Genomic DNA, 13,791 nt, shown 5'->3' with positions numbered 1-13,791 from the left:
GAAGTTGTATTCAGACGCATCAGACGAATAAATAACGATCAATCTGAAACCGGTATGACAAATTGTTGGGATACAAACAATGTCCCACATCTGAAAATTATAAAATAAGTTCATAATATATAAGTCAAGACCAACTCCAATTAGTATGAGGCTTTTTGGGAAGGAGCAACCTCCCCTCAAACTGTGTACCATGATACTTTGGCCTTCTCTTCAGCGAAACCCCAAGTACCTAGGTTCCGGTACCCCTTTTTATTCCTGAAGCATTCTTGAGGCACCCCTTAATCATGTCATCTTTTTGAGAGATCCTCCCACATTGAACACAGAACCCACACCCACTCCCCTAGGTCCACTTTTCGACCTAGGCTCTGATACCAATTGTTGGGTTTTCCAAGCCCAAGTCAACTCCCATATTAGTATGATATTGTCCGTTTTGGGCCCAAGTGGTCCATCCCTCACGGATTTCTTATTGAGCTCCTTCCCAAAAGGCCTCATACTAATTGGAGTTGGTCTTGGCTTATATATTAGAAACTTATTTTCTAATCTTCAGATGTGGGACATTGTTTGTATCCCAACACAAATCCAGGTTGGCAGGAGCTTCGACGGACTCGGTGGAGGAGATTCAGAGATACCGTGTGGTGGGTATGTTGTCGTCCGGCGTGGAAGCGAGGATCGTGGATCCGGATACAAGTCGAGTCTTGGGTGAGAACCAAACAGGCGAGCTTTGGCTCAAAAGTCCCGTCATTGCAAAAGGTACCGTGACTAAAAGTAATTCATATCAGAGGTTATAAAAATTGACGATGATGGATTTCTTTTTATAGTGGATCGATTGAAAGAGCTAATCAAATACAAAGCTTACCAGGTTACAAAAGAAATAGCTATCGATGAGTTTTTACCAAAATGGTGATTGTACTATGTCTAATTTTTTTTGTGATTATTCATTACATAGGTCCCTCCAGCTGAATTAGAAGCTTTGCTGCTAACTCATCCTGAGATCAAAGATGTTGCAGTAATCCCGTAAGTCACAACAACGTACACTCATCGTTTGGTGTGCCAGAAACCGTCATGAGTTATTAATGTTTTTGGCGATGTACAGGTTTTCCGGACGAAGAAGTTGGGCAATTTCCGATGGCGTGCGTTGTAAGGAAAACTGGAAGCTTCTTAACAGAGAAGTCCATAATGGAGTTTGTAGCGAAACAAGTACGACCTTACAAGAAGATACGAAAGGTGGAGTTCATGTCTTATATTCCAAAGAATCCTTCAGGCAAGATTCTACGTAAGGATCTCATGAAGCTCGTGATCACTTCCACCAACTCCAAGCTTTAAAATTGTTACAAGGATTTAAATAAAGAATCCAATCTTAATTAGTGTAATAAATTATTGGGTAATTACTGTCACCTTCGTGAAAATATCAATACTATAAAAAAACAATTTTCATAATCTATATACACAGTATATATAGCAAGTGGGCAAGTGGATACGAAAAGTTGCTTTTGTATCTTCCATACTAGGTGAGAGCGTATGTGTATTATTATTGTTTTTACTGTAGTAAGTATGTTGTTACACTTGTCGAAAAGCATAACTTCAGCTGAATGGCTAGACTGGTATCTCCAATCCATTTCTTTATTTTTTACTCTATTTTTTAGATGGTTTTACTCCAATCTATTTCTCTATATTTGACTCTAAAAAAGAATATTTTTAGAATATTCTTTTTATATCTTATTATTAATTTATATAATAATCTTTTATTTATTAAAATTACAAATTTGACCCAATTATTTTATTTTTAGCAAAAAAGAAAAAAATTAGCATGTTATTTATATTTAAAATTTATTATTGAACAACATTACATTACACAACATTCATCAATTATTAGTATTTGTTGTATTAAGTTTTTTTTAATCTTCAGTTTAAGTCATATTATGTGTTCTAAATTTTATTGGTAGTAATGTTATTTTGTACTTTTGTTTGTATTGTCTATTTTCTATGTTATATATATTAATTGTTGAATTTTAAAATTATTATTTATAAGTTTAAGTAGAAAATAATAATATTTAACTGTATTTAGATATAAAATATAAATCTATATAAATTTAAAAGACTAATTTGCAAATAAAAAAGCTCAACTCGAAAATTGAGAAATGAATTAAAAGTCTCCAAATATAGAGACAAATATAGAGATAAATGGAGAAATGAATTAAAAGTCTCCAAATATAGAGATCTCCATTTTGGAGATGGAAATGGAGTGGGATTGGAGAAAGTTTTTCTCCAGAATAGAGTTTGGAGGTAGAAATGGAGATGGGTTAGAGTTGGTCTTATAGTTTACCGATTAGTAGATAAATAATATAACGTAGAATCAGAAGCATTCAACTCAACAGTTTCTTGCACTTTCGCTACAATGTTTTTGTTATCATTAAGAAAACTGACACATAAAAGACTTTGCTTTTGCATTGTAAAAAAGTTTATTTTTTCTTGAATATAATTTAACATTATATTCAAAAAAAAAAAAACAGACACATCTCAACGTTATCAGATATTTAAACTTGTCTTTGGTTGCTTCCTCACCATGGTAGAGAAGACGTGAGAGACTCCCTCTCTGGAAGGAAATACACATACATACATTGCTGTTGAAAGGACAAAGATATATTAACCGTAGCTGGTGTTGGTGAGAGAGATTCAACTGGAATAGACTTCTCTGAAAATTTCTTTAAAACAAAAAATCTATGAAGTCCATTAATTTTGCCACTGATACCGATATTTTTTTTTTTTTGCAAAATCATCAATTAATTGCAATAACACTCTACATAGTAAAGAGTTTAACTAGCTATGAGTATGTATATTATAGGTGTCAATAACTCATTTACTAAATCGGCATGGGGATTAATTTGATACATTTCCTGTAGAAAAACAATCTAAGTCATCTCATATATTCTCTCTCTTTTTTTTTCTTTCTTTTTTTCTTACATTAAGCGCAGAGATTTCCCACTCATCACGATCGATTCTCATTGTTTTGTGTCGGCCAACGTCATAATCTTTATATTTATATCATACCAAAATCTTGAATCACGCTCAACTCCTCCTGCATGTGACAAAATATATATTCATAAAAGTTTACTAAGTCATTCGTCATATCATAGTAATCGCTATATATATATATATATATATATATATATATCGATCTGGTTAATGCATGGAAAAATATATAAAACGCTACTCTGCTTCACTAGTTTAGGTATCTCTCTTTACAAGTAGCTAGTTTTTAACTACATAAAGCCACTATCGAAACTGCGCTTGTATAGTTCACAACTTCACAGCCTACGTACGCTTTGACAAAATGGCATATCCTCAAAGATCTCTCAGTGTTGATCAAAGAAGTGGTTTCTGCAAATCAAACTCTACATTCTATAGTAAACGCAACCCATTGAGTCTCCCACCAAATCCTTCCCTCGACGTCACAACTTTCATCTCCTCTCAAACGCACGGCGGCACCACCGCCTTCATCGACGCCGCCACGGGACATCGTTTAAGCTTCACTGATCTCTGGAAAGCCGTGGATCGCGTCGCCGACTGTCTTTATCATGAAGTCGGGATACGAAGAGGTGACGTTGTCCTCATCCTCTCTCCAAACTCGATCTACATTCCCGTCGTCTGCCTCTCCGTCATGTCTCTAGGCGCCGTCGTCACCACCGCCAACACTCTCAACACCGCCGGTGAAATCTCTAAACAGATCGCCGACTGCAACCCAACTCTGGCGTTCACCACGCGCCAGCTGGCTCTCAAACTCGCCGCCGCTATCTCCGTTGTACTCACCGAGGACGAAGACGGAGAGGAACCAGCTCGCGGATCAAGAGTCGTTGGGATATTAAGCGAGATGATGAAGAAAGAACCGAGCGGTAAACGAGTCAGAGACCGAGTCAACAAGGACGACACGGCGATGATCCTTTACTCGTCGGGGACCACAGGACCGAGCAAAGGAGTGATCTCGTCTCACGGTAACTTAACCGCTCACGTGGCGAGACACCTCTCGGATAAATCGAAACGAGACGAGATATTCCTATGCACCGTTCCAATGACCCACACTTTTGGATTACTAGGCTACGTCATGAGGACCGTAGCTTTGGGGATGACGGTGGTGGTTCTTCGGAGATTCGAGCTTCACGATATGCTAGATGCAGTGGACAAGTACAAAGCCACGACTCTAGTAATGGCGCCGCCGGTTTTAGTAGCTATGATAAACGGTGCAGATATGATCAAGGTGAAGTACGATCTGACCTCACTGAGGACGGTGAGGTGTGGTGGAGCGCCGTTGAGCAAGGAGGTTACGGTAGGGTTTTTAGAGAAATATCCATCGGTTGATATACACCAGGGGTATGCGTTGACGGAATCGAACGGGGGAGGGGCTTACACGGGTTTTTTAGAGGAGAGTACTCGGAGATACGGCACGGCCGGGACGTTGACATCTGATGTGGAAGCGAGGATCGTGGATCCTAATACGGGTAGGGTCATGGGAGTTAATCAAACGGGTGAGCTCTGGCTCAAGGGCCCTTCAATTTCTAAAGGTAAAACAGCACGTTATGCGTTAGTATAATATTTTTGGATTTAAAAATGAGTAATTGAGGTTTCAGGTTTGCATACCTCGTACATCGTAACATGATTAATATTCGTGACGTGGACACCTGAAAATGTTAGGTAGCAAAAGACTTATTACTACTATAATAATGGAATAATTAATATGGTGTTCTGTTCTGTATGCTATATAGAAATTTTGTAGCTTTGAAAAGGTTAGTTATGAGAGAATTGAATAAATGACATGGCAGTGACGTCTATATTTTCTATTTTCATCTGTTTTTTAAAAGGTTATTTTAAAAACCAAGAAGGTACAAATGAAACTATTAATGTAGAAGGATGGCTAAAAACTGGAGATCTCTGCTATATTGATGACGATGGTTTTCTTTTTGTTGTGGATCGACTGGAGGAACTGATCAAATACAAAGGCTATCAGGTTTAAAAGAATCTATCATTATTACGTATCAATGGTATACAATTTTAATATAAAAAGCTAACGTTTGTTTAACATAAATGATAATTACACAGGTGCCTCCAGCTGAACTAGAAGCTCTTTTGATCACTCATCCAGACATTCTCGATGCCGCCGTCATCCCGTACGTAACCTTTTATTTTCTCAATTTCAACCGTAATAATTTTTGCCTTTGAAACATCAATGCAACATGTCTTTTGTGTATCGCAAAAGGTTTCCGGACAAAGAAGCGGGACAATATCCGATGGCTTACGTGGTGCGAATGTCCGAGAGCAAACTATCCGAGAAACAAATTATTGACTTCATCTCTAAACAGGTGCTTCTATAATCACAAAACAATACCATTCTCTTTTCTATCTTTTTTTTATTTTCGATTGTTTAACTTACACTATATTGGGTGGTAAATAATTTGATGATCAGGTGGCGCCATATAAAAAGTTAAGAAAGGTTGCATTTATTAACTCCATACCAAAGACCGTATCCGGCAAAACACTTTGCAAAGACCTAATCAAACTGGCAACTTCAAAACTTTGAAAGCTATTTGCTACATCCTAGTTTCATTGATGGTATTGTATTTTTTCAAGTGTAATATAATATACATAAACATATGTTGTATATTGAATCATTTGAAAGGATACTCATATAAAACAAACTCTTGAGACAATTTGCTAATTGGTGTTTCCTTTTGATGGTTTAGTTTTTGATTATTCGGATATAGGAATCTATGATCTATCTATTTGATCGAGTTTCAAATTCAGGTGTTTTGCTTAGACATCTCAACTACGATCTAATACCAAACAAGATTATTGAGTCGGATTTCACCATTCTGTTCGAAGTTACGCTGCTGCAGCCACCAACCCTTTCGTAAACCTCTTTTTCTTAGATTCATAATTATACATCTTACAACATATTTATACTTAGGTTAACTTTTAACCTATAGTTTTTAGCAACACTAAATCCAACACTTAATGGGCTTAACTAACACAGTGGTCCAATTACCTTTAACCCTTAAAACAACAAAAGTTTTTTTCTTCTCCATTTAGTCTCGTCGCTTCTTCTTCTTCCGAGCACTCTTCTGATTTCTTCTTCTCTTATAAATCTTGTTATTCTTTCTCTCTTTCAAGTTTGAGCATTAATCAAGGTTTGATTCCAACACTCCCTCTCAAACCCTTGATTAATCCCCAAAATCGAAATTGCCTTTTTGAATCTCATCTCTCCTTGATGCTTCTTGTTACTTTCTTCTCCAGGCATGGATTTCCCTTTTACAACGTCTACATAACTCAGTGGCAACATCTCCCTCATCGACTTATTCTCAGTGAGGTCTCCCTCTTTTTCTGTACCCTTTTCTTTCTCTACCTTGTTCTCGATCTCAATTTTCCTCTGCTTTTCCTCATTCCTTTGGTTCAGTTTCAATCTTTTCACATGCAGTTTTGTAACAGTCTGAGATATTTGTGCAACGTTTACCTCGGCAGTGACTTTTCTGGTGGGGTTTGGCATAACTCCAAGTTTTGATTAGCTCCTCAAATCATTTAGTTCCCAGAGGCTTTGTGAGGATGTCAGCGATTTGTCCTTCACCACTGCAGTATCTCAGGTTAATCACTCCTTCCCTTTCTGCTTCTCGTACAATGTGATAACGTATCTGAATGTGTTTGGTTCTCCAGTGTTGTACAAGATTTCTCCCGATTGTTATTGCCGATGTGTTGTCACAATATATCGGGACACCTTTGTCCGTGTCAACCTTCATTTCTCCTAGCAAACGCTTTAACCACACTGCATGATTTGTGGCTGAGCTCAAGGCCATGTATTTTGCTTCCGCCGTGGACTGGCCAATTATGTCCTGTTTCTGAGTTTGCCAGGTGAACATTCCACTTCCTAGTGTAAAACACATACCTGTGGTGCTACGCATATCTTCTTTGCAGCCTGCCCAGTCAGAGTCAGAGAATCCTATTAGCTCTGTTTGATTTGTTTTTTGAAAATTCAAGCCATAGTCAATTGTTCCTTGAATGTATCTCAATACTCGCTTTGCATCTTGCAAGTTTTGTTCCTTAGGTTGCGCTAGACTCTTGGATAGGTAGGATGCAACAAAGGCTAGATCAGGTCGGGTTGCAGCAAGGTATAACAGCCCTCCTACCATACTTCGGTATAGTCTAGGATTGGTAAGTTCTGCTCCATCATCTTGTCTCTTCTCATTTGGCATGAGTGGGGTGTTGACACTCTTGCAGTTTTCCATTCCAAATTTCTCTAACAACTGCTGAGCATATTTTCTTTGACTTAGAAATACTCCTCCTTCTGTGTAAGTAATTTCAAAGCCAAGAAAATACTTGAGCTTTCCCAGATCTGTCATTTCAAATGTTTTACTTAGGTTGTCTTTGAACTTCTTAATCATACCTTCATTGCTTCCTGTGATAATTAGATCATCCACATACAAGCTTATCACCATGATTTCACCGTCACATTCTTGTGTGTAGATTGCTGCATCACAATCACTCCTCTTGCACCCTTATGACATGAAGTAGGAGTCAATCTTACTGTACCAAGCTCTCGGTGCTTGTTTTAGTCCATACAAGGCCTTCTTTAGCTTGTAGACCATGTTCTCTGAACCCTCTATCTCAAACCCTGGTGGTTGTTCAACATAAACCTCTTATGTGATTTCTCCATTTAAGAATGCTGATTTGACATCTATTTGGTGCAGGTTCCACTTATTTTGGGAGGCTAAGGCTATTAGAGTTCTGATTGTGTCGTGTCTGGATATTGGGGCGAACGTTTCACCATAATCTTCTCCATATGTTTGAGTAAATCCCCTAGCCACCAGTCTTGCCTTCAGCTTTTGAATCTGACCATATTCATTTGTTTTCACCTTATATAACCATTTGACAGAGATTACTTTCTTATCTTCAGGTTTCCTTACCAGCTCCCAAGTCTCATTCTTGTTTATGATGTAAATTTCATCACCCATTGATATTCTCCATTCCTTGCTGTTTATAGCATCTTCAAATGTTGAAGGCTCCACCCAGGTAAGGTAGCATGCTTCTACAACATGATTTGCATCTTCCCCTTGTTCTTCTGTTTCATGATTTGCATCACTCGAGAAGAGCTCCCAAACTCAGTTTCTCCTCCACTTAACTGAAAAGGTATGGGACTTATACCTTGTCTTTCATCTCTGATATTTGTTCTAGTTTCTGGACTAGTTTCATTTCTCCATTGTATTTCTACATTTGTTCTCTGAGATAGGCTTTTCCTACTAGGGGAGTTCTCAGTTCTCTCTTTTGCTTCTTCTTGAGTTTCCTAGTTCCAACTCTTGTTTTCTTCGAACACCACATCTCTTGAAACTTCTATCATCTTGGTACTTAGGACATACATTCTGTAGCCCTTGCTTATGGTGCTATATCCCATAAATATAGCCTTCTCTGACCTGTCATCGAGTTTTCTTCTTCTAGGTGCAGGTATCCACACATGACAAACACAACCAAAAACCTTAAGGTGACCAACAGAGGGTTTGTGGCCACTCCAGACCTCAAGTGGCGTTTTGTTGTTTAGAACCTTGGTGGGGAGTCTATTCTGGAGGTAAGTTGCGGTAAATATAGCTTCAGCCCAAAAATCATCTGGCATCCCTTTGTCTTTTAACATGCTTCTTGCCATGTCCAACAGGGTCCGGTTTCTACGTTCAGCAACTCCATTCTGTTGTGGAGAGTAAGCCACAGTAAACTGCCTCTCTATTCCATTTTCTTCTAAGAATCTTGAAAATTGCTCTGACTTGAATTCACCTCCTCTATCTGACCTGAGTTTCTTTATTCTTTTGCCAGTTTGTGTTTCCACAAGATTCTTAAACTTCTTGAACGTTGCGAAAGCATCAGATTTCAACCTCAAAAAATACACCCACAACATATGTGAGAAATCATCTGTAAATGTAAGTATATACACACTTCCATTACAAGATGGAGTTTGCATAGGCCCACATATGTCTGTGTGAATTAAGTCTAAGACGTCTTCACTTTTTGTTTCTAAGATCCTGGGATATTCTTCTCTGCATTGTTTTCCTTTAACACATGCTTCACAAACCTCTTGAATGACCTTGAAATTTGGTAAACCTTTGACCATTTGATGTGTTTGCAGGTTGTGTAGATTGTGAAAGCCAGAGTGTCCGAGTCTTTTATGCCATAGCTCAGACAGATTCTCTTCTTTAGCCATCCTTACACTCTCTTCTGCTAACTGCATACTCAACAGGTAAGCATTTCTTACCCTCTCTACTTCTGCAATCTTCTCCCCTCCTTGATTGTGGATTATGCATTTGTTTTCTACAAACAGAACCTTATAACCATTTCTTGTCATTTGTGGAACACTTAGAAGATTCTTATCTATATCTGGGACAAGAAAGACATCCTTGATAACTCTTACTCCCTTCTTGGTCATCACTTCTATATTTCCCTTCCCTGTAGTCATTGTTCTCTCTCCATTTCCAATTCTGATAGACATCCTTGTCTATTGTACTAAACAATCTCTCTTCCTTGGTCATGTGGTTGGTGGCACCACTGTCTATTAACCAAATTTCATCACTGTTTGTATGTTCTACTAAAAGTGCTGCACTAAATAAATCGGTCTCCTCTTCTAAATATTGTTGTGTTTGTCTTTTCTGACATTCTCTCTTAATGTGACCAGGTTCCCCACAAGCAAAACAACCTCTCCTTGGTCTGAATTGCTTACTAAAGAACTGGGATTCATAGTTTTGTAGAAGGTAACACTCACCTTCACTGTGGTTGCTCTTCTTACAAATTTTGCACTGTTTTCTCATGTTATTCATTTCCATTGACATTTGCTCCATGAAACTTGTTGGAGCTTTAGGTTGCATTCACCAGGATTGACCGAGCTCTGATACCATGTTCGAAGTTACGCTGCTGCAGCCACCAACCCTTTCGTAAACCTCTTTTTCTTAGATTCATAATTATACATCTTACAACATATTTATACTTAGGTTAACTTTTAACCTATAGTTTTTAGCAACACTAAATCCAACACTTAATGGGCTTAACTAACACAGTGGCCCAATTACCTTTAACCCTTCAAACAACAAAAGTTTTTTTCTTCTCCATTTAGTCTCGTCGCTTCTTCTTCTTCCGAGCACTCTTTTGATTTCTTCTTCTTCTCTTATAAATCTTGTTATTCTTTCTCTCTTTCAAGTTTGAGCATTAGTCAAGGTTTGATTCCAACACATTCACACGATCCGTCACGGCATTTGATTAATCATTAATCATCATACACTTGCCTAAATTGGAGTATAATATAAAATACTTTTAAACAATCATTAGTCATTATTACTCATTACCAATTGAAAATGAAATAAAACTAAAAAAAATACAAAGTAGTTTCGTTTTAGAAATTAATTTAGTCGAAATTGAATTTATATATCCGCTACAAAGCACTAATTTTGATTAAGGCCCAAAGCTTTTAATGGGTCAAAGACTGAGACTAAAGTGGGCTTTTGCTTTTACCCAAAATATAAAAAGAAGAATTCCCACGTCATTGAAACTTTGAAACCAGAAGACGACAAAGTTACCTACCACCAGTCTCTAACGACCAAATCACCGAGGGGATTTCGATACAACCAAGGTCCCCTCCCCTTGACATGGCGGCTAGGCACGGCGGCGAAATCGGATCCAGAACTCTTACGCTAGATCGGAAAAGCGGGTTCTGCGACTCCACATCGACTTTCTACAGCAAACGTGAGCCAATGGCTTTCCCGCCAAACCAATTTCTCGACGTCACGACTTTCACTTCATCGCAGCCTCATGGCGGTAAAACCGTATTCGTCGACGCCGTCACCGGTCGTCGCCTTAGCTTCTCCGAGCTCTGGCTCGGCGTCGAAAGAGTCGCGGCTTGTCTCTACGCATTAGGTGTACGCAAGGGAGATGTCGTCATTATACTCTCTCCCAACTCAATCCACTTCCCAATCGTCTCACTCTCCGTTATGTCACTCGGCGCAATCATCACCACAGCTAATCCGATCAACACTTCCGGCGAAATCTCCAAACAGATCGATAACTCGAGCCCTGTTCTCGCCATCACCACTTGTCAGCTCGTCTCCAAACTCGCCGCCGCGTCTAATTCGAACCTCCCGGTGGTTCTCATGGACGCAGACCACGTTCCTTGCGACGAGGGCGTCAAAATAGTTGGGAGGATAGAGACGATGATCGAAACGGAACCGAGTGAGCCACGAGTGAAGCAACGAGTCGATCAGGACGACACGGCGGCTCTGTTATACTCATCAGGTACGACGGGGACGAGCAAAAGAGTAATGCTGACTCACCGTAACTTAATCGCATTGGTACAAGCGTACCGGACCCGGTTCGATTTAGAGCAACGAACCGTCTGCACAATCCCGATGTGCCACGTATACGGATTCGGTAGTTTCGCGACGGGGCTAATCGCGTTAGGGTGGACGATCGTGGTTCTTCCCAGATTCGAGATGGCTCAGCTTCTCTCGGCGGTGGAGGTTCACCGATCGTCGTACCTTTCCCTTGTGCCGCCGATTCTGGTAGCTATGGTTAACGGAGCAAACGAGATCAATTCCAAGTATGATCTGAGCTCGTTGCACACCGTTGTGGCTGGAGGAGCTCCGTTGAGAAGAGAGATGATTGAGAAGTTCGTTGAGAATTACCCGGCGGTTAAGGTTTTACAAGGTTATGGTTTGACCGAGTCAACGGCCGTAGCTGCTTCTATGTATACTAAAGAGGAGACTATGAGGTATGGAGCTTCTGGTTTGCTGGCTCCTAATGTGGAAGCTAAGATTGTGGATCCTGATACGGGTCGGGTCTTGGGTGTGAATCAAACTGGTGAGATGTGGATTCGAAGTCCCACTGTGATGAAAGGTGTCGACTCTTTGATCTTTTTGCAAAAAGGTGTTTTTGTTTTTGTTTTTGGTGTTGTATGAAACTTCTTGAGTCGTGTAAAGGTTATTTCAAGAACGAAGAAGCTACTGCTGCTACTATTGATTCAGAAGGATGGTTGAAAACAGGAGATTTGTGTTACATTGATAGTGAAGGGTTTGTATTTGTTGTTGATAGATTAAAGGAGCTCATCAAATGCAATGGTTATCAGGTAAAGAATAGTAAAGTTGGTGGTTTTGGTTTATTGGTTAAATGTTTATTATTAGGTTGCTCCAGCTGAACTAGAGGCACTGTTGCTTGCTCATCCAGAGATTGCTGATGCTGCAGTAGTACCGTAAGTCCTGGTTTTAACATAAGCCATCATCACGTTCTTTTTTTTAATGATTCTGTATTTGCTCAACTTTTCTTTCTTGTGGTTTTTTGAAGCATCCCTGACATGAAAGCTGGGCAATATCCAATGGCATATATAGTAAGAAAAGCTGGAAGTAACTTATCGGAAAGCGAAATCATGGGATTCGTCGCAAAGCAGGTTTTTTTCAACAATGCATATCATGCTTTGTCACTATATCTAATTCATGTTTCCTTAGATTCTAAGGGGAGTTTTTGTTTGGATTACATAGGTATCACCATACAAGAGGATTCGCAAAGTCACATATTTGGCTTCAATCCCCAAAAATCCCTCTGGCAAGATTTTAAGAAGAGAACTTATAAAGCTCAGAACCTCAAAACTCTAGCAGGAAGCTCTGTCACCATCCTTATCAAGTTAATTAACCCGTTTGTTTGGCTTAAATGTTAAATTACCTCTTCTACAGATATCTCTGTCAAAACTGAACAATGATATACAAACTGAAAGCTTATATAGAATCTCTTTTCTCTATATATATACAAAAACAGAAAAGACCTTTGTATGTAAAAGCGCTCTCCACAAAGCGTAAACTGTTAAAAAACTAGAGACTGGAGCTTGCTCAGATCATGCGCTGTGCAACGGAAGAGAGGGAAGAAATATGAAACCGATGAAGCTCCCTTGCAGGACGTGCTCATGGAGGACACATCATGATTCATCGTCTTCTTCTTCAAACCGTCATCACCACCATCATCATCATGGTCAGACAAACTCCTGTTTCTTAACAAAGTGAGGATGTGATCCATCAAACCTCCATCGCAAGGTACCTGTAAAGGGCCACAAATGGTGGAACCAAACTCTTCCTCTGCCATCTCCAACAAGACCTGAAAGATTGGATGTTTCAGATAATTCAACGGCAAAACGAACCTCCTGCCTTCCCTGGTGTACACTGCAAAGTGTCCTTTCTTGCATTTCCTCCACTTCTCCATCAAATCGGTGAGACTAAGCCTCGAGCAAGATCTTTTCTTCAGAGACATGTATGGAACTTTGATCTGTTACCAAAATATAATACCGTTGTGTATACTGTTAGTATGTTACTGTCTGAACTATACTTTCCTCTCTCTCCACATATATATACTACAAAATGTGATTAGTGTTTGTGGTAGTTGTCATGCGGCCCAAAAAAGAGGATTAGGAATGTGTGGAAGGAGTAAGGTAGCCGTGTGATTTTTCACTGTTTGGGTTAAAAATTAGTTACCATGTGATTGTATTATGGTCCTGCATCTATTGTCAAAAAAATTATGGTCCTGTATCTCTAGCATGAACAATAATCTTTTGGCCCAAAAAAAAAAGGAGAGAAAAGATAAACATGCATACATGATAAGGTTAAGAAACGGTCGGTACCAGCTAATTATGAAAAACCTAAGTGTAAAATTTTAAAAGAAAACAAATGAATTTAAAGATCTTTACATAAAACTATATATGAATATACGAAAATATTTTTAAAATTTGATAGTTGCAATAAAAAAAAA

The 13,791-nt window shown here is 39.0% G+C and overlaps 4 protein-coding genes across 4 annotated transcripts; 3 read left to right on the top strand and 1 right to left on the bottom strand.

Moving 5' to 3' along the window:
- Window positions 1–544: 544 nt before the first annotated feature.
- Window positions 545–1,573, top strand: LOC147927974 (4-coumarate--CoA ligase-like 3). Its single transcript, XM_087483140.1, has 4 exons — window positions 545–750; window positions 819–859; window positions 947–1,014; window positions 1,094–1,573. The coding sequence occupies exons 1-4, from the start codon at window positions 642–644 to the stop codon at window positions 1,275–1,277; spliced, it is 402 nt and encodes a 133-aa protein (XP_087339266.1). The 5' UTR covers window positions 545–641; the 3' UTR covers window positions 1,278–1,573.
- A 1,133-nt stretch (window positions 1,574–2,706) lies between these two features.
- Window positions 2,707–5,704, top strand: LOC104740746 (OPC-6:CoA ligase-like). The gene is made up of 5 exons (XM_010461430.3): window positions 2,707–4,556; window positions 4,854–4,999; window positions 5,092–5,159; window positions 5,249–5,351; window positions 5,456–5,704. The coding sequence occupies exons 1-5, from the start codon at window positions 3,332–3,334 to the stop codon at window positions 5,567–5,569; spliced, it is 1,656 nt and encodes a 551-aa protein (XP_010459732.1). The 5' UTR covers window positions 2,707–3,331; the 3' UTR covers window positions 5,570–5,704.
- A 4,631-nt stretch (window positions 5,705–10,335) lies between these two features.
- Window positions 10,336–12,793, top strand: LOC104740743 (4-coumarate--CoA ligase-like 2). Its single transcript, XM_010461427.3, has 5 exons — window positions 10,336–11,898; window positions 11,982–12,127; window positions 12,183–12,250; window positions 12,343–12,445; window positions 12,537–12,793. Exons 1-5 carry the CDS (start codon window positions 10,656–10,658, stop codon window positions 12,648–12,650), a joined length of 1,674 nt encoding a protein of 557 aa, XP_010459729.1. The 5' UTR covers window positions 10,336–10,655; the 3' UTR covers window positions 12,651–12,793.
- On the bottom strand, window positions 12,692–13,391 carry LOC104740745 (auxin-responsive protein SAUR61-like). The gene has a single exon (XM_010461429.3). The coding sequence runs from the start codon at window positions 13,294–13,296 to the stop codon at window positions 12,856–12,858; it is 441 nt and encodes a 146-aa protein (XP_010459731.1). The 5' UTR covers window positions 13,297–13,391; the 3' UTR covers window positions 12,692–12,855.
- Window positions 13,392–13,791: the final 400 nt, after the last annotated feature.

Source organism: Camelina sativa, chromosome 14, assembly GCF_030686135.1.
Source record: "Camelina sativa cultivar CO46 ecotype springtype chromosome 14, ASM3068613v1".
NCBI classification, from domain to species: Eukaryota; Viridiplantae; Streptophyta; class Magnoliopsida; order Brassicales; family Brassicaceae; genus Camelina; species Camelina sativa.
This window is presented reverse-complemented; position numbering and strand designations above follow the sequence as displayed.

What these genes read in the sequence shown, in the direction of transcription:
- LOC104740746 (XM_010461430.3), top strand. Translation starts at nt 3,332, where the DNA reads ATGGCATATCCTCAAAGATCTCTCAGTGTTGATCAAAGAAGTGGTTTC. An exon ending in TCAAATACAAAGGCTATCAG is followed by an intron (nt 5,000 to 5,091) that starts GTTTAAAAGAAT and finishes ATAATTACACAG; the next exon opens with GTGCCTCCAGCTGAACTAGA. An exon ending in TTGACTTCATCTCTAAACAG is followed by an intron (nt 5,352 to 5,455) that starts GTGCTTCTATAA and finishes TTTGATGATCAG; the next exon opens with GTGGCGCCATATAAAAAGTT.
- LOC147927974 (XM_087483140.1), top strand. Translation starts at nt 642, where the DNA reads ATGTTGTCGTCCGGCGTGGAAGCGAGGATCGTGGATCCGGATACAAGT. An exon ending in AAGTCCCGTCATTGCAAAAG is followed by an intron (nt 751 to 818) that starts GTACCGTGACTA and finishes TTCTTTTTATAG; the next exon opens with TGGATCGATTGAAAGAGCTA. An exon ending in AAAGATGTTGCAGTAATCCC is followed by an intron (nt 1,015 to 1,093) that starts GTAAGTCACAAC and finishes GGCGATGTACAG; the next exon opens with GTTTTCCGGACGAAGAAGTT.
- LOC104740745 (XM_010461429.3), bottom strand. Translation starts at nt 13,296, where the DNA reads ATGTCTCTGAAGAAAAGATCTTGCTCGAGGCTTAGTCTCACCGATTTG.
- LOC104740743 (XM_010461427.3), top strand. Translation starts at nt 10,656, where the DNA reads ATGGCGGCTAGGCACGGCGGCGAAATCGGATCCAGAACTCTTACGCTA. An exon ending in TCAAATGCAATGGTTATCAG is followed by an intron (nt 12,128 to 12,182) that starts GTAAAGAATAGT and finishes GTTTATTATTAG; the next exon opens with GTTGCTCCAGCTGAACTAGA. An exon ending in GCTGATGCTGCAGTAGTACC is followed by an intron (nt 12,251 to 12,342) that starts GTAAGTCCTGGT and finishes GGTTTTTTGAAG; the next exon opens with CATCCCTGACATGAAAGCTG.